We start from the raw sequence: 24,900 nt of genomic DNA, 5'->3' as shown, positions 1-24,900 counted from the left end.
TTTCCAGGGCTTAGCTAAGTAGACAAAGGACACAGAGCAGGGTCGGAGGAGGTATTTGTTGGGTAAATGAAGTCATCTTGTCCACCTTCCTGTGTTTGAGTTCCACTAAGCGCTGTATTTTCTATTTTGGTTTTATATGTACCACATGCTGGTGCCTTCTTGCCTCCCCTTAGAAGACACACCGCACAAGCTAATAAATATTCCTTGCTGGCTGTGTTCCGTTCCTGAAGCCTGCCTGCCATCCACACAGAAACAGTCACAGTATGGGGACCACCTTATCCTGTGCATCCAAGGCAAAACAAAATGATTCAACACTTCCAAAACAAGCACGCAAGATGCAAATGGTTTCAAAAAATAGACCCAAAGCCAAATTGAACACAAATACCAAGGGAAAAAATGCAGGCAGAGAGAAAGAGCTATATGAAAGTCTAGGCATACCCAGGGCAGGTTTAATCAGCCTTGCCCTGCAGACTCTTGCTGACACACACACAGGTATCCTATACAAAAAGGCCACTGGGGACTTTCTAGTATCACTGGAACGCTGCTTCTAGATACTTCTAGACGCTTGTAGATACTTCTAGATACCCCACACACGCACTCTTTGAGAACAGCAAGAAGGTTTGCTGAAGGTGCGAGACAGTCTGTGACTGGAGGATTGCCAGATATTTATTAAGCACCTACTGTGTGCCGGGCCATGTGCTAGGTATTGTCACCTACCTACCTTCCTCACTGCATTCATTCCCCAAATTCTGCTGAGGTAGGTTGTTAGTTCTCTTCTACAGCTGAGGAAACCGAGGCTCAGTGTTTATGATTTATATACATCACACTGCAGAAGGGGAGTCTTCATCCCCAGATCTGTCCGATTCTTAGTTTAATACACTTTCCACTATCCACAGACATTTACATGCAAATGTTGGTTTAAAAACAAAGCTCGTGGACTTCCCTGGTGGCACAGTGGTTAAGAATCTGCCTGCCAATGCAGGGGACACGGGTTCAATCCCTGGTCCGGGAAGATCCCACATGCCGCAGAGCAACTAAGCCCGTGAGCCACTATTACTGAGCCTGTGCTCTAGAGCCCATGCACCACAACTACTGAGCCCACGTGCCACAACTACTGAAGCCCATGTGCCTAGAGCCCGTGCTCCGCAACAAGAGAAGCCAACACAATGAGAAGCCCACGCACCGCAACAAAGAGTAGCCCCCGCTCGCCGCAACTGAGAAAGCCCGCGCGCAGAAACGAAGACCCAATGCAGCCAAAAATAAATACATAAATTTATTAAAAAAAAAAAAAAACCAAGCTCGTGGTTTGCCATGATTGTCCCTGCGAACAGGAGGCTCAAAGCTCACCCGGCAGTAGCCCTGAGAGACTTTGGGGAGGGTATCCCCATTTTCACCCCCTGATGGCAAACTCCAGGCCTGGCTAGAGGGAAGCACCTGTGCTTGGCATGTCACCCCCCCCCCGACCCCTGCAGCACATGAGGTCACAGTGCCCAGCCTCGGAGCCCCGCCATACATGCCCAGCCTGATTCCGAGGGCTCCTGGGACCGGTCCTGCCCGAGGTGGGCCGGGGGCTGCCCGGGGAAGGTACCTGCTGCTGAAGAGCAGAGCTGACCTGGCTGACTTAAACAGTGCGGGCAGAGCAACTTCCTATGAAGACCGCATGAACGAGCAGACATTTCCAGCTTCCCCAAGGGAAGCGAATATCCAACCCTTCCCCTTCCCAACCTGCGCATATATCTAGGCAAGGTCCCTGAGAAGGCTTGAAAACGCAGTGCCTCACCCTGACCCCAGAGGTAGCACATGCACTGAATTCAGGTGTAGCTCACTGATACCAAGTCTTTCCTAAGACTGGGATATGGGGGAAGGGAGGAGACAGCCACTCGAAGGAAAAAAAAAAATCAACCTCCTAAAGGTAGGAAATGAGAAACAGGTAAGTAGTTGCAGGTTAGTGCAAAATGATGCTCTGAAAAGCATGTATCCAACAGCCCGGGATTCCACTCCTGCTTCCCCACCTACTAGCTGTAGGTCTTGCACAAGTCCATCCACCTTTCTGGGCCTTATAGAGTCCTCATCTCTAGGATGGGGGGTAATGGTACCAGGCCTGCTACTGGCGGACTTCTGTGGACCCGCCGAGTGTGGAGCACACAACTGCCCTGCTAGCTTCCGTCTGCCTCTCACTGCTTCTCGGTCTCACTGTAACAAACATGAACTCGCGAGGGGATACAGGGTCCTCGGAGACCATCACACAGAGGTCCCAGCTCCAGGATGCCATCCCAGGGACATAGCAGAAGCCGGGCTCACTCTCAGGGCCCGCGGGCTCCTGTTTGACTGGGCTCCTTAGTTCAGGAAAAGTGAGGGCCTGGAACTGGGGGGTCTGCTTTCCTCTCCCTGCTGCCGGTCCCTTCCCAGCCCCCCACCTGGCCAACCTGGCCAGCTCTCGGGAGACTCGGTCACTTCGCCTCTGCCTCCTGGGAGGAGGAGTCCGGGGCTGAGGCTGGCTCTCTCTGCTGCCCGTCCCATGCTTGCCATGGGAAAGCAAGGTCTTCTGTGCTCCTGCGGGATGCCCGCTGGGTCTGAGTAAGGCACAGCTCTCCGGGGCCGCCGGGGCCGGGGGTCTCTTCCTTCCCCTGGGCTCTGCCTCAAGTCCCCGGACTGGGGGGAAAGAAGACGTTTCCAGGCTGCTGGTGGCTTTGCGCTCACCTGCTGGCCCTGCCACGGACTGGGGCATCACTGGGCTGGTGGGCTGGGGAAGGCTCAGAGCCAGGCGAGGCGAGGCGAGGCGGGGCGTGGGGGGGGGGGAATGTCTCAGCCTGCGGCAGCCAACCCTCTCCCGCCTCGCCTCCGGCAGCTGAGCAACGCCTCTGGTCAGCCTGGGGGCATGGGGGGCGGCGGTGGGATGCTCCAGACCCAGGGGACTCAGGACAGGCCTGGAAGGAGCCGAGGGGCCCGGGAATGAGGCAGCCGGGTGGGCAGCCCGCGGCATCTCGGGGCAGCCGGGCGGCCGAGTCGCCAGCCCCGCAGGCGCGCGGCGCTGCCTGGGGGCCACAGGTAACAGGGTGCCGGGCTCCCGTTCCAGGCCCCGCCGCCCCGGGCCGTTACCTTCCACTTTGGTGAGGGTCAGGACCGGACTGTTGCAGGCGCTGAGCGGGGCCACCCGGGCCGAGTGCTTCTTCATGATGAGCCGTCCGCCTGCAGAAGCGCCGCCGCCGATCGCCTACATGCTGGGGCCGGCTGGAGAGCGCCTCGCGGGCCCGGGGGCCTCCTCCGGGGAGGAGCGCGAGCGGCTGGCCGCCCCGGCCCTGCCTTCCCGGGCTGCCGTGTCCGCGCGGGGCTCACTGCGGCGGCCGCCCCGCGGAGCGCATCGCCTCCGGCCGCGCAGCCACTCCGCACCCGCGCGCACAGCCTCCCGCTCCGAGGTTGCCGCAAACTCCAACGTCACGTACAAGTGCGCTCCCCGCTCCCACCCCGCGGGCTCACCTGCTCCGCCCCCCGCCCCGGGCCGCCCAGCCCCGCAGCCCGGCTTCCTCCCTCGGAGCCCGGCCCCGGGTGCAGCCTCCGGGCAGCGGGCCGGCCCGCAGCTCCCCGGCAGCCCCTGCCCTTTCCTGTGACCAGAGCAGGGGAGGGAGGCCCTGCAAACTTAGCCTCAGCGCTTCACAAGTTTAAACGGGGAGTTGTTCGACTTCGGACGGAGAGCTGCCTCCTCCCTGCGCAAATTCCTGAATTATTGGTTTACGGAGCGAAGCTTCCAGCGGCTGGCATTAACTTCTTTGAATGAGTCTAAGGCACATTTTCTGCCTGACCCCGGTGGACAGCTCTTTTTTCTTTTGGAGACGATGCCAAGTCCAGAGAAGCAGGGCAGCCACAAGCAAACCAAGCCTTGAGATTTCTGCCCCTGCCCCTGCCCCGGTCCGGAGAGGCCAAACTCCCTGGGAAGCGGGGAAAGCTTCATTTCCGCCCAGATCCCAGGTTTTCGCTGCGGCTTTTGCCTCTGCAGGCACTGGTCTCACTGCTCCCACTCAGACCCACCTGTAAGCCACTGACCAATGATGCTTGATAAAAAGCAATGACATACCTCTTGCATCACTAGCTGGGCGATCCCTGAGTGACTCCCTGGTACCCAGGGCGTTCATCCCATGATAATGCACCATCAAAAACACCCTGCCATCGTCTCTGCAGGTAGGACGCACGGGACTTGTGTGGCCCCCAAACTCCAAGGGTTTTATGGGCATCTCATTCACGCATGCGCAGTTATCCGTTTTGGTCTCAGTCTCCACTGGGAATCTGAAGGCTCCGTAGTGACTCAAGGTGGGTTTCGTTGTTATTGTTAAGTCCTTACCCAGAGTTTCGGACCCCCCCCACTCTACCTGGTTTCCTGTCTCCAAGTTGATGTTCTGCTCTGTGACGGCATCCTCAGCACCCATAAGGGTACCTCAGTGGCATGGCAGAGGCGGAGAGTGACCTCGGAGCCACAGGGTCTCCCTAGCCTGGCACCTAGCAGCTGTCTCTGGTGACATCCACCTGCATGCTCCCAGGTCTCTGGTGGAAGCGGTTCCTACAAGCTGCTCTTGTAGGGTTCTTGTTATTACTTGCCCTCTTGAACAGCCGTGATGAACAGAACGGCTCCTGGGTCTCCAAAAAGCCAGGGCTTCCCAGGGTTGCTGCCTCATCACTATAGCCAAGGAAAGGTTTCTAGGGTCTCCTCAGAGCCCTCTAGTGGTAGCCTCCACGCTGTGCGCCTCTCACAGGGAGCTCGTCCCCAGATCCCGAGATGACATTACAGTAAGTCACTAAACCATTCCTTTCCTCGTAAATATTAAGCACAAATAAGCTTAAAGCAAAAACCAAAAACAAACAAAAAAACAAACCTCTTCTATAATACTCTTATGTGTTATTTCATCAAGTTCATCAATCAACATTTACTATATACCCAGTAACTAAAATAAATATCACATCATAACAGTACCCATTTTTGAGCACTATGTTTCTAGTACTGTGCTAAGTGTTTTACATAAATCATTTCATCCTCTACTCACAAAAGCTCTGTAAAAATCACTGTTACCTTGTTTTGCAGATGGGGAAACTGAGGCGAGGAGAGTTTAACTAAAATGTCCCAGGTCAAACAGGCTGAGCAGGGATTTAAATCCGAGTCTGAACGAATCAAAAGCCTACACTTACCACTGCTCTGCTATTCTCTTACATTATAAATGTAAAATGCAAAAATTTCACGTAACTATACCAGCTGAGGTGGGAGACACAAGTCATCCATAATCCATCTCCTTTCATTTGAATGTGGTTTTGGAAAAGTTCATCATGCTCACGCTTGTCTGAACTGTCCACACTCATTCTACTGCACAGGTCACAGCCAAACTGTCCAATAAATACCTGTCTGATTGTTTTTTAGGTTATCTACTTCCTATTTATCACAATGTTATGTACAAGCCAAATAGGTAATTAAATATTATCAATATTAAATACCCCTGTCATTAATTTCACTCATCAACTGTTACCTAAACTTCTTTTCCCCCTGCAGGATACCCCAGGACCTTATGATACCTGAGAGATCATCACCTCTTCATGGATGTCAATTTCTGCTTACCAAAGAGGCGGTACCAATTCTCAATTTCCTCCCCTTAAGTACTCAGTGCTGTTCTTTTTTTTCTATATTCAACTCGATCACCCTTGGGTACTCCCTCACCTTGTGTTCCAAACAAACAAACAAAAAAACTTACTCTCCCTCCTGAAATAAAAAAAACGTATGGTATGGTGGTTCGCCCATCAAAGCCAAGCCTTTCCTTAGCTCTACATGAGACGGCAGCTGTTCTGACAGAAGCCTGTTCTTTGTCACTAACCCCACTCCCTTGTTTGTTTCTCTCTTTTCATCAGTGCAGTTGAGGAGGGGGGATATTTAATGGAAGTTTGTGGCTGCCTGGTACGGTGCGCTCATAAAGACGAGATGGTCTTTGTGTCCCTAGTATTACAGCCCGATCACTGAAGTTAAGTTCACTGAATAGATACGAGGGTAACAAGGCTTTGATGCAGAACTTACACACCACAAGCCTGAGTGTTACACTCCCTGGCCTGCCCCCAAGAGCGTCTCTACCGTCTCCCCACTTCCCACTTGCAAACCAGAGAGGAAGAAGTAAAAAGAGGGGGCCCAGAGAAGAAAGGAGGTGAAGCGGCCAGTTTTTCCTACCACCAAGTGGCTCTATTTCAATTGCAACCCAGCGGTGGGGATCCACCCATGACCCTTGAGGGGTGAATCACCAGGAAGGGGCTGCTATGCAGGGCCTGGCTGATTCCTCAAACTCTGGAGGATCACGATGCTTCCTCCTGGCACTGGGCTCCCAGCTCTGGGCTTACACTCAGGCTCCAGCCTCCCGAAGTAACTCGCGTTGCCCAAATAACCTGTCCTGCCTTCCTGAGCAGACTCGTGCTTCTGACATCCATGGGGGTCACTGGCCTGTTCTTTCCTCTGTGCTGGTATATGAATACCTACAGTCCAACTGTACCATTCCAAGAAGGCATCCAATCTCTTTGGTGGGGTTGAGTGGTACTTATGATTCTCTTGAGGCCAAGACACCATGGAAAATGTCTTGAACAACAGCCAGGAGCCAATCGGAGTGGCCAACCTTGAGTGGTCACTCAGCCTATTTCGGCCTCGGTTTCCTAATTGGGGCCCGAGAGGGTTTTCAAACTGTGTTTCCTGGTCTCTATGCAAAGCAACTCTACTTTTACCTGTCGGGGTTCCATGTTAGACTTGGTTTATAAAAATGTTGTCACTGTAAAAAGAAAGTTCTGAAAACCACTGACTCTATAGCTTCTAAGATCCTGTTTGGCTTTAAAATTTGGGGTGTGTGAAATTATCTTCTTAGATAAGACAATTGTCACTGCCTCCAAAGGCCTTAAAAGGATCTTATTCTTTGTGAATATCTCCACTTAGTTAAGTAGACTCTTGCTTTAGGTGGTTTTCTCACTTTTTGGACAAAGTTAGAAACACATTTACATTTGTCAAAATTCATAAAGTTGTACAGTAAAAAGGATGAATGTTACTGTTTGTAAATTATATATCATTTTTAAAATTGGGAAAATATGTTTTACATATACAAACATATATAACTGACTTTAATATTTAATAAAATATACCTTTTACCATGTTTTGGCTGTTCTATTCTATTTTTTCTATTCATCTTGTTCTATTCTTTTGTGTTCTTTCATTGCAAAAAAATGCCGACTGTGATCAGCTTAGTTGGTTTTATACCTTACTCATGGGTCATAATCCACGTGATTTGAAAAATATTGTTAACAATAAGATTCTTTGTATGTGAAGATCTTTACTTAATCGGTTCAAAATAAATAATAAAAATGTAAAATCCAGCTAAGATTTTCAATAACCAGAAAGCAGACCACTTCAATTAATTCACTCTGAACTATTAACAGTGTTTCATCGTCCTCCTACAGTATTAAGTAGTAAGAGTAATAAATTATTTTTGTGGTTACCAGCATTTAAAAATAATCACTTAAAGTAGTTCCAGGAACCAGAAATGGACTTTTACCCAAATAAGTCAGTCTGCAGCATTCAGAGTGGAGCAAACATTGGTATTTCCAACAGGAGAGAAAGTCTCATGATTAAAAGAAATTAACTCTCATGCACTGGGCAGCTCATTGCCCTGATCTGGCAGGAATAATTGATAACCTTTTTCAATAACTTCAAGTGCAAGCGCAGGAAACAGGATGGTGGCCTTCCCCGTCCTCACATCTCCCTTCTCTTCTTCAGCACTGTGTATGACCAGGATAAACTCAGACTCATTGCGGTTCCATAGGATTTCTCCTCTTTCTCTAAGGAGAAATGTCAAGGTTGGATAACTCCAGGCAGGACATCAAGAGGCCGGATCACTGGATGTCACCAGTGGGCTTCCAGACACATCCTGTCCGGGCACCTCCAAGCCTTCTCCATGGTGACTAGACAACAGCTGGCCCTGTGGTCATGCCGGGCCCAGAGCTGGGATCATGATGAACGATGGGGGAGGCACAGAGGTGGGAACAGGATGTCCGGTAGTTTCCTTTGTGGATCCTAGGCTGTCCTGTGCTCAGGGAGAGCATCACAGCTAGGGGCGCTCCTAGGTGGACGCCTGGATTAGCCTGGGGGTCCCTCTCCTGGGACTTCAGAGACCTAGCCAGGTGCCAACACAGTTGAGGGGTGTAGAGGGACCACACAGTGTCTGGTCCCCAGTAGGTACTCAAGAAATGACTGCTCTCTTCCACCTTGGGAAATGGACATGCCAGCTGCCACGAATTCCTTCCAACACCCTGAGTCAGTATAGAAAGGGGCACTGCTTATAAATGTTATCATTAGGGCAAGTTGTTCAGTCTCTCCAGGCTCAGCCACTTCATCCTTAAAATGGAGATAATACTAGTAGATACCTTATGGTGTTGTGAAGAGTAAAGAAACTGGTACTATGGTAAGTGATTACAATAGCATGTGGAGGATGGCAAGCACTCAGAACACGTCAGGCGCTATTTTCAGTCTCTCCCACTAGGTTCTTTAATGGGGAGGGGCCATCTCTGTTTTGTTGTTATCTCCAGGGCCGAACACAGTGTATGGCTTATGTAGTAGGTGCTCAAAGCAGGAAGGAAGGCAGGAAGGAAACAAGGGAGAGAGGGAGGGAAGGAGGAGGGAGGGAGGGAGGGGGGGGAATTCACAGGACCCAGAGTTCTTCTAGAATTGTCGGCTTCACCCTCCTCCAGGACTGTGCCTTCCGCCCGCGTGGTACCAGGGGTGACTAACCGCGCTGGCTGATTCCCCTGTGCCCAGGGCTCTCTGGCCCTCACTGGCTTCATCTCAGAGGAAGTGCTTTAGAGACCAGGACAGTGGACTCAAGGTGCGGAGCCCGATCAGATGGCATTTAGCTCAGAAACAGCTTTGCCGTTCTCCGGATGATTCATCGACCCCAGCTGGCCTCCCGTCCGATCCCCCCTGCTCCTCCCCCTCTGCGGGGTGGGAGCTAGGATACTGACCTACATCACATCCCTGTCAGCACCCGGGGCAGACTCCCTTGGCTGGTGTTTGTTTCCAAGGGTGAAACAAAGCGACTGGCCTTCAGACTCGGCTTGAAAAGAGGAAAGATGTGTGGGTTTGGGAAGGAGCCACTCCACTCCTGAGTTACTAAGCCCAGGACAGGGCAGCACCCACAGGCAAGGGTGCCGTTCCCTGAGGACCATTCAAGTTGGGCGGACAGAAGTTCAGAAGTTCTGATTTCTGAGATCGGGGCCTGCTCTGACTCAGAACGCCCTTTGCATTTGTCCGAGGCAGTGATCACCTCTGTCCCGCCCTGCAGTTAGCTGTATACTCTTCAGCTTCCTGCTGGGCTGTAAACCCTGGGAGGCAGGGACCTTGCCCACGAACAGGGCCTACGTAAGCCTCATTGAGGGAAGGAATGAAAAATCACCAGGGCAGAGAGAGCTGGAACCTGCCAGTGGTGGAGAGGGACAAGAAGCTGAGTCCAGAGCAGCAGGTTGCAAGAGGCAGGTTCTGTCAGGATGCGTGTCCTGAAGCAGCCCCTGCAGGAATCAGGGAAGTCCTGCCCCTTCGTCCGAGGAGCTCCAGGCAGCAAAACTTCCTGTGTGCTCTTCACGCCATCCCTGACCCCCGCTGGCTTCTTTCCTCTCCCGAGGACCTGGCTCTCCTCCTCGGTTCCTCGTTTAGGCTGGTGGATACAGGACAGAGCTCAGCCCCCCCGCGTTTTCCCAGTACCAGCAGCTGCTACACGCCCCTCACCTGCCCCTCCCCCCCCCCCCCCCCCCCGGCTCCAGGCCCACCATCCTCCTTGCCAAGCAAAACGTCCTGGGAAGTGTCTTCTGTTGACCTGACCCTGGAATTCCTGTGCCTAAAACCCTCCTCCTTGCTAGACTGCTTTCCCCGAAGTCTTGATCTGGCTCTTTTTTTCCCTGAGGACAAACTTTCTTCTGGCTACTGGTGCCCCCTGCTTCCACCCAAAGAACGAAGCACGTTGCTCCCAGCAGAAGGTTTCACTCTTGGCCAAGCTGCTGTCTTCAGATGCCCTCAGGCCCTGCCCTGGCCTCTGGCTGTTTTCTGCCACCTCAGTCTCTGGTTTCAGAGAAAGGGGGGCCCTGGTGGAGGCCAGGAAAGCCAGGTTCTTGGTGGGGGAGGGACCCGAGTGTGGTTCTAGCATTCCTGCTCTCTGGAACTCACGCTTACCAATCACTTCGCTGAAAGGCTTCAATGAAGCGCATATTCTGTTCCTGGGGGTGTGCTCCCTGCTCGGTGACAGTGAAGGTGAGTTCCGACCAGTGACACCCCACGCATGACATGCTGAGGCCACACCTCAGAGCACAGCTGACCGAGTCCAGTGGAACTCTGTGAACTCCCTGCGTGAGAGTGACAACTGTGCCTGTCAGAGATGATTACCAAATGATCCACTGGCCCCAAAGTATAAAGTGCTCCAAAGAAACAACTGTGTCTTCCCCAAAAGCACTGAGAATGGCCCTTTTCTCCCTTGTTTTGCATAAGGTATCTATCGACCTGTACTGGGCATATGGGGGACTGGTTGCAGTAGTCACCAGACAAGCAGGTGCAGGACAAAGGAAGAAAGATGTTCCACGATTTAATCAGATACAAGGAACACACCTCTTTTTTTTTTTTTGGCAAAAGCAAACAAACCAAAACCCTGCTTAAGGCCAAGTCTGTTCTTTGCTTGGGGGCTGAAAGAGAAGGTCCCACCAATTCTGGACAAAAGCAAGAAGAGGCCAGAGGTCTGGAGGTTACATCCTCCTCCTGACTGAGGCAGTTGGTTACGCCTTCCCGCCCAAATGAGTGGCTAATGTAGAACAAGGGGACAAGCCTCAAGGTTTCCTTAAAGCTCCGGTGGGGTTTGGAGGGTTAAAGGCATGCATGGCTGTTCCTAAAATTATCTTGCTGGTATTAGAGTATTTCTGTCTTGTGGATTCCAGAAATATGTTCCAATGAATAACTCCTTGTCACTTTGACAAAGGTGAGCTTCTCAGTGCTTCAAGGGCACATCTGAGGCAAAGGATCAGGGACCAGCCCAGAGCACTCGTTGGTGAGACCACTAGGCTTGGTTTACGTTCGCCAGAGCACGTCAACACAAGTATGATTTTCTAGCCAATGGGAACGTTTTGAAATTATCTACACAAAATTTGTTCTTGGATTTTTGTCAGTCCCCATTTTGCTTTTAAGATGATTGTCTTTGGAAGTTTCGTGTACTACTGATGGGAGCAAAAATATACCCTTTCTGAAAGTTGGCAGAATCTATTGCAATTCCTACAAAATAAAAGCTTTTACGGCTTATTACCCACTATTTCCATTTTTAGGAATTTCTCCCAAGAAATCATCTGATGTGAATAGAGATATATTATAAAGATGTTCATCCAAGTTTTTGTCTTAATAAGTAAAAAGTTGGAAACAACCTAAATGTTCAACCACAGGGAAATGAGAAATAACGTATGGTGTACTTACACAAAAGAGTTTAAGTTTAACACAGCTGATAAAACAAGTTGTTCAATAACACAGGGAAAGTTCTAGAGAAAAAACAAACTACACATTTTATCCAATATGATCTTTACATACGCTACATAGTTCCTTCATCTGTAGACCATGTCATTCATATATATATAACATATATATATAATAATATATATATTATATATATATAACGTATATGTTATACATATAAAATATATATGTTATATATATTCAGAAAAAAAGTAAATAGGCTACCACTTTTCCCCCATTTTTTTCTAACCACCACAAATAAAAACAGTGATTCATTCACTTTCTCCGTGACACTTCTCTAAAGGAGAAGGTTGTTCAGTAGAGGAGGGGCTTGAGACCAATCTTGATGCTTAAGAATAGCTTAAAGGGTCTAAAAATATGTCTCTTGTAAACACACAAATGCTAATAATAACAGGAAAAGTCTTCATGTACAGGTGTGCATAAAATAATGGTGTGGTTGGTTTTTCTTCTAAAATATTTAGACAATTTCTATTCTTTTTTATAGAAAATCTTTTTACATCCGTGCTTTTAGAGCCATTGTTCCTCTGTCTTTGCAGAAGTGTCTATTATAATATCAAAAATAAATATACAGTTCTGTTCTCTGTATTTTAAATATTTTGCTTTCTCACATCCTTTTTATATCCTTGCTGTATAAATTTTCAGAACATGCTAGTAATGAGCAAAGAGAAGGTAGGAGTGAGAAAGGTGCTTTAATAAGAGCATTGACTTCTTCATATGCAGGAGGGAAGGAGTGCAGACCTTGAAAGCTCTTGAGTTGGTGAGAGGCATTGGTCCCCCTCCTACCTGGGTGGAGATCTCCTGGGCTCAGCAATGACCAGTTGGCTTGACCTGACTGCTTCTGCCTTTGCTCCAGTCTCAGTGAAATCTTTCCCTGTCCTCTCTCTCCTTCACCTTTTCATTCCCGCTTCAATGTAGCTTTAGATTTTGCCCTTGAGTGTACATGAGTGAAAAGGCTAATGGGTCAGCATCTGTCTTAGACGGGAGGATGGCCATCGCCTTGCGTCCTGGCTGGGCTCCTTGCTGCCCCATCACCTCAGTTTCAGGGCCTGGGGTAGAAATTATTATTAGACATTATTTTATTAATGGATTTGTGTATACCCATTACATACTGTTTATTAATACAAATACTTCTCAGCTTGGATTTATTTGGTCTGATCCATTCTCTCTACTTCCTGAAAGCTCAAATGTACAAAGTGTGACACAATTCACGATCCCCTCTTTCTCTCAAGCTTGATTTCTTTCCTTGATGCTGTCTAAAACATGCCCCCTTTCCATCTCCACCTTACCTCTCCTTTAAGCCCATTCTTCTTGGAAAACTATAAAAATGGAAACAAAAAACCAGACCATCAAAAGGAAACCATCATGCAAAACTATAATCCAAAAAGATACGTGCACCCCAATGTTCATAGCAGCAGTATTCACAATAGCCAAGACATGGAAACAACCTAAATGTCCATCAACAGATGAATGGATAAAGAAGATATGGTACATATACACAATGGAATATTACTCAGCCATAAAAAAGAATGAAATAATGCCATTTGCAGCAACATGGATGGACCTAGAGATGATCATAATAAGTGAAGCAAGTCACAAAGAGAAAGACAAATATCATAGGATATCACTTATATGTGGGATCTAAAATAGGACACAAATGAACTCATCTACAAAACAGACTCACAGACATAGAGAACAGACCTGTGGTTGCCAAGGGGGAGGGGGGACAGGGGAGGGATGGAGTGGGAGTTTTGGATTAGCAGGTGCAAGCTATTATTCTCTATAGAATGGATAAACAACAAGGTCCTACTGTAGAGCACAGGGAACTGTATTCAATACCCTGTGATAAACCATAATGGAAAAGAATCTGAAAAAGAACATATATATATATATATATATATATATATATATATATATATGAACCACTTTGCTGGATACCTGACACTAACACAACATTGTAAATCAACTATACTTCAATTAAAAAAAAAACTTTGTTTTAATTTTAAAAAATAAATAAAATAATTAAAAAAGGAAACTGTCATGGACACTTGCATTCAAGTCTTGAATTCCCTGCTTTTGGCGGTGAGAACCAAGCCTGGTACAGCTCTGTGAGGGGCCCAACTTATGGGAAACATGAGAGCAGCTCATCGATTTTTGTTTTAACCTTGACTGCTTATTTAAAGTGAGCTGGCATCAAATGCTCTATTGACAGCGGTATTCTAATTTGGGATGAGAAGCAGCCTAAAACATCTAAGACATGATGACTATGCTTGAAAATCTGTCCCCGGCAGTGGCATTCTCAGACTTTAAGGCACACTTCACCCGTGGCCCTGGACGCATTATTTGGTTCATTCATGAGATGGGAAAAATAAACCACAGAGGGTTCAATTCAACTATCCTTGGAGCTAACTGGAGATAAGAAACAAACAAAAAACCAAAAACAAAACCAAAAAGATAATTTAAGGTGTTAGCCTAAACTGGAATAAAAAAAAAGTCACTTTCATTGCAAAATATTCATCCAGAACTCTGTCCAGAAATGATATAGGTAAACATAATCTGTCTCCACTCAGATACATATTTGTAGGAAACCTCTCTATGAATCTGAATGGTCGTGACAGAATCAAGCTGGGATGTGCAAAGCATGTACCTAATCCGATTCACAGCTGGGGCCTCGCTTGGATTTTGGCGAAAGTTCAGTCCTGCTTGGGCTTTGGGTATGGCTTACAGATGATACCCTGTGGCCAGTCCAAGTGGTTAAGAGCACGGACCTTCTGAGGTAGAAAGGGTTTTGGAAATCGTCTAGTGCATCACTCTTAATTTGGGCCAGGAAGGAATAAAACTAAAAGGAATGCAGAGAAACAAAAGACTATGGCTATTCTGGGAACACCAAATAGAGACAACCTAAATATACCTCCAGAAGTGCACAACGGCCAAAATGAGGAGGTCTGTCTTGCAGCTGCTCCTGCTAGGAAGCTGAGAGTATTTTAGATCGATGGGACCCACCTGCATTTCAGAGACTCTTCTGCAGGTAAAATAAAGAGGCTATTCTTTCTTGGACTTCAATTTTAAACTTTGGACGAGATTCAGGAAAATTCTAATGCCTTTAAAGTGACTCGTTTTTAGGAAAGGAAGTTGTGCCTCTAGGAAAAAAAAAAAATTCAATCTGAAGAAAGAAAAGACAATATGAGTGCTTCCTAGCTCCATATGGAAGTTTTCTGGGAGATGGGGGTTTCACAAGGTGAAGTTAGGTGAATTAGAGCATCTGGTAAGGCGTTTTGTCAGAAAGGAAGACATAGGAAAAATAGCAAACTCATATCCTTCTCACCAGCAAGAAAGTGAAAAGATAACAAATAGAATGGGAGAAAATATTCCCAGACCACATATCTGACCAGGGATTTTTATCCGAAACATATAAGAACTCTGATGACTCAATAATAAAAAGACAATTCAATTTAAAAATAGGTAAAGGTGAGCGCTTCCCTGGTGGCACAGTGGTTGAGGGTCCGCCTGCCGATGCAGGGGGCGTGGGTTCGTGCCCCGGTCCGGGAAGATCCCACATGCCGTGGAGCAGCTGGGCCCGTGAGCCATGGCTGCTGAGCCTGCGCGTCCGGAGCCTGTGCTCCGCAACGGGAGAGGCCATGGCGGTGAGAGGCCCGCGTGCCGCAAAAAAAAAAAATTGAAAATGGGCCAAAGAATACCTCACCAAACAGATACCTCACCGAAGAAGATGTACAGATGGCAAATAAGCAGGTGAAGAGATGCTCCACATCATATGTCATCAGGGAAATGCAAATTAAGACAACGATGAAATACCCTTATACATCCATTAGAAGGGCCAAAATCTGAAACACTGACAACACCAAATACTGGCGAGGATGTGTAGCAACAGAAGCTCTGCCATATTCTTGGTGGAAACGCAAAATGGTGCAACCACTTTGGGAGACAGTTTGGCAGTGTCTTTCAAAACGGAACCTACTCTTACCATATGATCTGGCCATCGTGCTCCTTGGTATTTACTGAAAGAAGCTGAAAACTTATGCCCACACAAAAGCCTGCACACGGATGTTGACAACTGCCAAAACCTGGAACCAACCAAGATGTCCTTCAGTAGGTGAACGGGTAAATAAACTGGTCTATCCAGACAATGGAATATTACTAAGTGAAAGAATCTGATGCGAAAAGGCTATATATGATAGGATTCCAACCATATGATATTATGGAAAAGGCAAAACTATGGAGACAGTAAAAAGATCAGTGGTTGCCAGAGAGGGGGTGTGGTGGTGGTGGTGGGGGAAATGAGGGGGTGTGGTGGTGGTGGGGGGGGAAATGAATATGCAGAGTACAGAGGAATTTTAGGGCAGTGAAAATACCCTGTATGATGTTATAATGATGGAGAGATGTCCTTACCCATTTGTCCAGCACCAAGAGTGAACCCTAAGGTAAACTATGGACGGTGAGTGATTATGTGTCAGTGTAGGTTCATTCTTGGTAAAACATGTACCACTTTGGTAAGTGATGTTGATAATGGAGGCTATTTATGTGTCAGGGTCGGGGGTGTATGAGAAATCTGTGTACCTTTCTCTCAATTCTGTTATAAACCTGAAACTGCTCCAAAACAATTCAAACTTTAAAAATTGAAAAAGAAAAACGGGCAGAAGATCTGAATATCCATTTCTCCGAAAAAGATATACAAATGGCCAACGGACGCGCATGAAAAGATGCACAACATCAACAGACCTCAGGGAAGTGCAAATCAAAACCACAAGGAGATACGACTTCACACCCGTTCGGATGGCTAGAACCAAAAAGTCAGACAACAACAAGGGTTGGAGAGGATGTAGAGGAATTGAGAGGAAAACCTCATACACTCTGGTAGAATTGTAAAATGTGCAGACACTTTTAGAAAACAACCTGTCAGTTCCTCAAAAGGTTCAACATAGAGTTATTATTATTACCCAGAAATCCCACCTCTAGGTACGTGCCCAAGAGAATGAAAACACGTGTCCATACAATGGCATGTACATGCATGTTCAGAGCGACATTGTTCATAATAGCCCCACATGGAAGCATCCCAAATGGCCACCAACTGATGAATGAATACGGAAAACTTGGGTGTATCCACAGAAAGGAATAGTATTCAACCGTAAAAAGGAATGAAGCGCTGATACGTTCTATAACATCGATGAGCCTGAGAACGCCATGCTAAGTAAAAGACTACATCTTGTATGACCCCATTTATGTGAAACGTCCAGAACAAGCAAATTTATAGAGACAGAGGGTAGACTAGTGGTTCCTAGGGGGCTGGGGTGGGGGGACAACTGGGGGGACTGCTCATGGGTAAGAAGTTTCTTTGGGGGGGGTGATAAAAATGTACTAACATTAAAGGTGGTGATGCTTACATAATTCTGTGACTATACTAAAAGCCACCGAATTGCACACTTTAGGTGAATTGTGTGGTTTGTGAGTTACATCTCAATAAAACTTACTGAAAAAAACTTAAAATCTTTAAAAATGCTTCTTAAAATCTAATATAAAAATTTATTCTGAACTATGGTCACACGTATCTATTGGTATCTATTATTAAATAGTAAGGTTTTTTCACAAAAATATCAATCGTAGTTTACTGTGTTCGGTGGCATTGCGAGGTGACTTTGAAAACCATTTCTCTTGTTCCATTTTTTGGGACTGATTTTTCTTAAGCAAATATGTGCTAAAAATGCTGTCATGAAAACAAACAAAAGATTGGTCAGGTTTTAAAACTGACTACATACAGCCTTCAGACCAAATGTTCAATACATCTACTCACTACCCGTATACTCCTTAGGCCTTTGACATTTTTTTTTAAATATTTTTTTAGTTTAGTTAATTAATTATTTTGGCTGCACTGTGGCTTAGCTGCGGCACACAGGATCTTCATTTTGGCATGCAGGATCTTTTTTTAGTTGCGGCATGTGAACTCTTGGCTGCGGCATGCGTGCGGGATCTAGTTCCCCAACCGGGGATTGAACCTGGGTCCCCTGCATTGGGAGCGCGGAGTCTTACCCACTGGACCACCAGGGAAGTCCCAGGCCTTTGACATCCTTAAGCGTTTGTCCTCAGAGCCCATTAAGTCACTAGAGATGATTATAATCCATACCTAAATATTTCAGCTCCTGCCTCTGTGAAGGGGGCCTGTCCCTATCTTCCTGGCACGGTGGTGGGGGGGACTGAGTGGGACCCTGCATCAATCAAAACTGCCCAGCAGTGCAGCGATGTGGCCTGGAGCCAACTACTTCATCCACTCATTGGCTGGGCAAGGTCGCCAGGTGCTGGCCTGGTTCCCCATGTGACTGTTTCAGCTCTGTCCCTCAGCAAAGTACAAGCCGCCCACATCGTAGGTGTCAAGGGTGCTTACAAATGGCCCCAAGGCAAGAGTTAAGTCTAGGAATGCCAAGGGCTGCTGTAGATTTCCAACAAAAGTTCTCTCATCAGTGCTTATCCCAGACTTTATTTTCCCCCTTTTCTATGTATGTTTTCCCTAAAGGCCAATATAGGGAAAATAATGCCCCAAAATAGGGACCCATTCTTCCCTTTTTTCTACAGTGCATGATTTTCTACAGTATAATTACTTCTTTTTCTTTCCAGGAAATCAGAATATCTACCCCTTCACAAAGGCGATCAAACTAGGCTGGACGCATGCCTTCTACCAACCAAGCAGGAGGCTTCCCAAGGGAACTGGTTTATCAAAGCCGCTCAGGACAAGGTTGTACTGACCAAGCACAGAGAGAACACCTTACAGTGAGTCTTGTATGTTTCCCTTTTTCAAAATCCTTGAAGGCCACACACAGTCCAATCCAGACGATTTACTCTATATCCTGGGAAGTGCTAAACCAGCTCTCCGAAAATAAAAGCCCCGATGTGCAGCATTTTCCAACTGCCCTGATGTAAACACGGATGATACGGTCCGTTTCAGGCTATCAATATGATGTCACTGGACTTGAAATTGGGAGATGTGTACAACTGCCTCTTGTGAACTGGCACGAGCCCGCTTCGGCATACCACTAGGTGTTATTTAAGAGCACGTGAACGATAATAAAATTTTAGGCCACCCAGTTCAGTGATTACAGCACCACAGTCTGAGCACCTTTCAGTAAGGGGGGTTAGCGAATCAACTAAAGCATATACATCTTCAATCTTAACTGCCCGTTATGGACTCTGATGCTCTCATGACCCCAGTTATCCATCACATTTTAACCCGCCCTGGGCTGGCTGGCTGCAACGGCGAAGACTGGGGAAGCCCAGTCCTTTGACAGCTGTATCGAAACCCAGTCTATCGTAGCTTCAACGTTCTTCCTTTCTGATGTAGCTTTTCATTAAATTCTGCTGATTCTCACGGATATATTTTAAACTGTCTTGTCCCTCATCTGTCTCCACTCTCATTCATTTTCCAAAGCGCCCTGGCCGGCACGGTTGCTGGTTTCTTAACTGGTCCCCTGGCATTGAGTCCTAGCCTCTCATGGCCGCTCGCTGTCACCAGAGGGGTCTTTCGGAAACAGAAGCGCTCCAGGCTCAGACGATCCACGCCAACCATCACCCGCCTGCCTTCTCCCTGCAGACATGCTCACCTTCCCTGCACACCTTTCCTTCCTGTCTGTTGCTTTCTACTCCTTTGAGCTCAGCTTCAGTGTCACTTCTACCAGGATGCCTCCGCTGGCCCTCGGCCCTCTGGGCCATGACTCACACACACACTCGTGGTGGTCGGCCGCCTTCTGCAGCATCCATCACCCTCTCCCCAAATAGGCCGCCATGCACGGATTCTTCGTGCCTCGGTTCTTCCTGATTTGAGTGAGCTCCAGGAGGGCAGGAGTCTGTCCAGCCTCAGCTCTAGGGCTTCAATGATGCAGGGCACAGGGGGAGCTGCTCAGTCACTGGCATGAGGACAGGTGCGAGGCGCTGAGAAAGGACTCTGCACTTGCCCACTTAACCCCCCTGATGGCTCTGCACCACCTGCAGCAGGAGTTTGCGACTCTGGCTGCTCACGGGGTCACGTGAAAATACAGGTGCTCAGACTCCTACCTCAGACCAACCAAATGACCTCAGGGAGGGAGGGTTAAGGCATGCCTAGGCATCTGCACCCCTAAAGAGCGTCCCAGGTGACCCTGCTGCAGCATGAGGACACAGGACCACGCACCTAGCGGGTAAACCCCTACACCTCAGCCCTCCCCAGACTCCACACCCACCTCTCACATCCCTGACTTCTAGAACCAGCTGTATGACCTTGGAGATGCCTTTCTTCCACCTCCACCACCCTCTGGATGGAAAATTCCTCCTCCGCACTTTTGAAGACCCAGATCAGATGCTCTCTTCTCTGAGAAGCCCTTCCTGATGCTTCCAGGTAGAGCTGCTCTCTTGCATGCTTCCAGCAACACTGTGTTGCATGTGCAGTTCCCAAAGTGTGTTCCTTGGAACTCTAGCTTCTAGCAGTGGGGACTATGGGAGACGGGAACACATACCCACCCACCGCCCCCCAGAAGATCCGCAGTGTACATTAGCTTATTAAAGGCTCTGAGAAGATCTGCAATAAAAACAATTAACACAAAACAAAAACCCGCTGAAATTGATTTAACCCGTTGTCTCTTACACTCATTTGATCATGCGCCCATTTTTCCTCAGCCCAACACTTAGGAAAATTCCTCAGGAGTTACTGTAATTATTTGTTTAAACATAGTTCTCTTCTGGACTGGTCTCCGAGCTCCTGGAGGACAGGGGTCATGTCTATTTAGCTTTCCATCTTTGCTACTTGGCAAACTTAGAGCATTAGCATGCGTTTCTTGAACAAATTGTTGAATACCTTGTTACCTCTCGTGACTTTTCTCTGAAAATCTCAACTATCAGGATTTCCGGCATTTGCTTTTTCAAAATATTTGCTCAGAACGGGGATGCTGAGTTTCTGCTCCGTTCCTACAAAGACCAACTCCACGGCGATTTAGAAACTGGAGTGTAATTCTTGCCTCCTCCATCCAACTGTCATGAATGTTTTATTCTCTTATCCATCACAGTTTCCTGGGAACAGTTTCATCTTTTAAAAGAAATACATAATCCTGGTTATCAACAGGAAAATGAGCAAAACGCCTTCACAGGAACTCATTTCTTACTTCAGCAAAAGGTGTTACTCAATACATGAGAACACCGATTGAGGGCTCTTCTATTTCCTCTCTTTTTCCTTTGAAAGGAAAAGATATTTACTTTCTTTTCCCTCTGAAATTGCTCAGCTGCCAGAGTTGATACTCAAGAGGGTTAACCGTCTACTAAAAATCTCTCCAGTGCCTCTGGGGTGTGAGTTGGTATCCATGTGTCAATACATCTTCCTATGTTTATATTTACAGTGTGATACAGCTGAGGGGAAAACCTGGAGGGCATTTCTAACAGCTCATTGTTAATGATGATCATGGTGTGTACAGGATATCAGAGAAGTAAATCTATTTAATCTTGTTAAGAATAAAAAATGTGGGTGTCGTTCAGCTGCCTGTGTTTTTCTGGTTGGTCTTTCATCACAACAGATGTGTTATTACTGCAAATACGCTCCCATTACAACCTGACGTTGGTTCTTTTAAAACTTCTGTTCTCTGGAATCAGTGATATTGAGTCAAGGTCAATGAAGATTTGGAAGCATCTCTGCAGATGCTCTTGAACAAGGACTGCAGTGCTCTCTGGGGGAGCAACAGGAGGCACGTGGCCTGATTTCACAGCCTGGAGTCTGCAGAGATGTCACCCTCCTCCCTGGGGTTCTTCATGGGTAAGAGAATGCCCTACATTTCTCCCTGCACCCACCTACCAACCTACACCAGGCTGTTACTCGTTCACTCCTTTGTTCCTTGATTCAATGAATGTTTACTGAGCCCTTACTTGTCGACTGAAAAGAAACATGTACAACCTGAAAGTTGAGAGCTATGTCGTATTCAGTGAATGTTCTGAGGACTTAAAAGCCCAGGACACGGCATCTCAGAGAACTCTGGGAAACTGTTCGGAAGAGGCAAAGGGTGCAGGGTGCGGGGGCAGGGAGAAGCCAGGATATAGAGGAGTTTTTGCAACAAAGACCAGGTAGTCGGAACCTCAAAAGATTACTGTTAATAAAAGAAAACCAGATAGCTTAAGTTAAAGAATTTAGTGCTTTTAGTGCTTTTCTCTGTATGGGCAGATACAAGAGTCTGGGTTCACTGAAATCACTCCTTTGATAGGCACCTCAGCTACCTGGGGCCAGGATCCTATGCTTCTCATTCTGAGTCTCCAAAGGGTGCACCGTCGGGGTGACTGCAGCAGCTGCCTGCTAGATGGGGGAGCATCCTGTTTCCATCCTGGGCTCCCCCAGGGCTCACGGTCAGGGCTGCTGTGATGTGATGGCTTGATGGCTGCAATATCCTTTGTTTACTGATACGGCAGGCAGGATTTTAGCTCACACATCAGGCACTGTGCTGGTGGCTGGAGCTTGACAAAGACTGTCCCTGACCGAAGTCCAGCCCAGCTCCTCTGAGCCCACTTCTCAACTGGGCCCATAAAGACTAGAACAGGGCTTCCCTGGTGGCGCAGTGGTTGAGAGTCCGCCTGCCGATGCAGGGGACACGGGTTCGTGCCCCGGTCCGGGAGGATCCCGCATGCCGCAGAGCGGCTGGGCCCGTGAGCCATGGCCACTGAGCCTGCGCGTCTGGAGCCTGTGCTCCGCAGCAGGAGAGGCCGCAGCAGTGAGAGGCCCGCGTACCGCAAAAAAAAAAAAAAAAATTAGACTAGAACAAACACTAACATACTTTAAAAAAAATTTTTTATTTAAGTAGTTGATATACAATGTTGTTAATTTCTGCTGTACAGCAAAGTGACTCAGTCATACATATATATATTACTTTTCATATTCTTTTTTAAAAAGATTTTTTTAACGTGGACCATTTTAAAAGTCTTTATTGAATTTCTTACAATATTGCTTCTGTTTTACGTTTTGGTTTTTTGGCCGTGAGGCATGTGGGATCTTAGCTCCCTGACCAGGGATTGAATCCACACCCCCTGCATTAGAAGGCGAAGTCTTAACCACTGGACCACCAGGGAAGTCCCCTCTTTTTCATATTCTTTTCCACTGAGGCTTATCCCAGGATACTGAGTATTGTTCTCTGTGTATACTTTCTAACAGCTCCAAGGCACATCCCTGGGATGACGCCCCTTCCCTTACAGAGCCTGTCTGCGAAAACTGAAGGCTGCCCAAAGAATTTACTGTTTGCTCCAGCCAACCCCTGATGACACCCTGTCTCCTGGTCTCTGTGGGAGGGTAGGAGTCAGATTTCAATAAGTGCCAGGTAACGAACCCAGACGGGTTTCTTAGGAACCACCCCCGTCCTGCATTTTCTAATTCTTCGCTTTCCTGCCTCTACTGTCTACTGTGCTTGACGCTGCTGAGTCCCACACCCACCCCTTTCCAGTCACCTCGGTGTGAACTAAGAATGCCACATGCCATATCAGTAAAGAAAGGATGTGGCAGCCACCAAGCCATCACATTACAGCCGCCCTGACGGTGAGCCCTGAGGGAACCCAGGATGGAAACAGGATGCTCCCCCATAAAACCATCAGATACTACAGCCACCCCGAACAGTGCACTCTGCGGAAGCTCAGGATGGGAAAGCACAGGATACGGGCCCCAGGTAGCCGAGGTGCATGTCAAAGGGATATTTCAGTGAGCCCACACTTTGCACCTTCCCATACATAGGAAAGTGCTAAATTCCATAACTTGAGATTTCTGGTTTTCTTTTATTAACAGTAATCTTTTGATGTTCCGACTGCCTAGTCTTTTGTTGCAAAAATTCCTATATATCCTGGCTCCCCCACTTGCCTCTTCGGGAGAGTTTCTCAGCATTATCTGAGATGCTGTGTCCGGGCTTAAAGTCCTCAGAATGTCTGCCGAATAGAACAAAACTCTCAACTTTTAGGTTGTGCTTTTTTTTTTTCTCAGTCGACACCTATACCATCCGAGTGGAGTTCAGTGCTTTCCCCTACCATCAGCGGTCACTGAATCAAACCCATTTTCCTGCTTTTACTGACATGCAGCTGTGTTCATGTTGGACAAGGTCAAGCATCTGCCCTCGTGGGGCTTACACTTCAGCGGGAGACAGTGAAGAAGTAGAGCAGGAAGCGGGGTGATGTGCTAGGTCTGTGGGGGTCAGGGAGGCTCCCTCTGAGAATGTGAAAACTTAGCTGAAACCTGGAGGAAGAATAAGCTAAGAGCTGGGACAAGAACATTCCAGCCAAAGGAGACACGAGGAAAGGAGGTGCACGTCCCAAGAACAGAGCGAGCAGGACATGCGTCAAGGGGTGAGGCTGAAAAAGCAGGTAGGGACCCAACCCACCTGGTCTTGAAGCCTCGATACCTCCGGACTATTAAAATGTTCCTTTATCTCCTTCTGCCCCCGGCCAGGGTCACGGTGGGAAGCCAAAAGTGTGGGAAACCAGGTGGAATAAAGTCAAGGTTGAATCAAGACATTGTACCGTGGGAACGGGATGGAAATAAGGCAAGAGGTAAATCTGCAGTGCAATAGGACCATCGCATGCCTGGAGGAGGCTGGAGTGAAGGGGGTGCTGGGATGGTACGTGAGTTCTTTGACAAAGACCGTCTTAGCAACTGCTCCCTGGAAGGCCTGGCCGGGACAGCCGCGGGGCAGAGAAAGCAGCAGACAGCAGAGGGGTTCTGACCGCACGTGCCCTCTGGTCGCTCCTTCCCTTTCCACTGGTCCACTTGCTTGTGGTTGGTCTTCCTTGCCCTTCTCAGAGCCGCGTGCAGTTTTAAGAGGCAGGAATGCTGAGCTGTTGTTTTATCCCCTGCTTAGAGAGGAGTGTCTCCAAGCTCACGGAAAGGCTGGCAGGAAGGATGCTCACAAGGCTCCAGGCATATGTGCTCTTTCCAAACATGCAGACACCTGTTTTTTTTTTGGCTGCGACATGAGGCACGTGGGCTCTTAGTTCCCCGACCAGGGATCGAACCCGCCCCCCTCTGCATTGAAAGCACAGAGTCGTAACCACTGGACCGCCAGAGAAGTCCCTCTTGTCTGTCTTTCTAACTGCTCTTCTGCAGAACTGGGCATGGTAGGAAACAGGAAAGTGGGCTGAAAATCACCAGAATCGGAACATTCTGGGACCAAGGATGCACATAGACAAGTCACCTCCTATCACAGAGAGAGTCTGGAGATGCCCAGGGTCTCTTATGTAAGTGCTCACGTCTGTTCCTTAGCCCTTAAGGGGTCCCGCTGACCCTCTGTGTATCCAGGAGCCGCTTATCCTCACTTCCTGTGTCTGGGATCCTCTCTCCTCCCCACCTGAGTCACTTCCTGACAGCCCTGTGT

At 47.9% G+C, this 24,900-nt stretch overlaps 1 protein-coding gene across 2 annotated transcripts in view; it reads right to left on the bottom strand.

The window, feature by feature from the left end:
* The window catches only part of SLC35F3 (solute carrier family 35 member F3), a 293,367-nt gene that overhangs the window by 94,372 nt on the left and 174,095 nt on the right, over positions 1-24,900 (bottom strand). Inside the window, exon 1 of one of the 2 annotated variants that reach the window (XM_029245780.1) lies at positions 3,100-3,175. The exons of the other annotated variant lie outside the window; for it this stretch is intronic. Within the exon in view, the coding sequence (XP_029101613.1) occupies positions 3,100-3,175 (76 nt within the window). Of the gene's footprint in view, positions 1-3,099; positions 3,176-24,900 lie in introns of those variants that run through there. 2 annotated transcript variants of the gene reach the window in all.

Source organism: Monodon monoceros, unplaced genomic scaffold, assembly GCF_005190385.1.
Source record: "Monodon monoceros isolate NGI ecotype Baffin Bay Population unplaced genomic scaffold, NGI_Narwhal_1 Super_Scaffold_4, whole genome shotgun sequence".
In the NCBI taxonomy this organism is placed as follows: Eukaryota; Metazoa; Chordata; class Mammalia; order Artiodactyla; family Monodontidae; genus Monodon; species Monodon monoceros.
The sequence above is the reverse complement of the archived record's forward strand: the minus strand, read 5'-3'. Positions and strand labels throughout refer to the sequence as shown.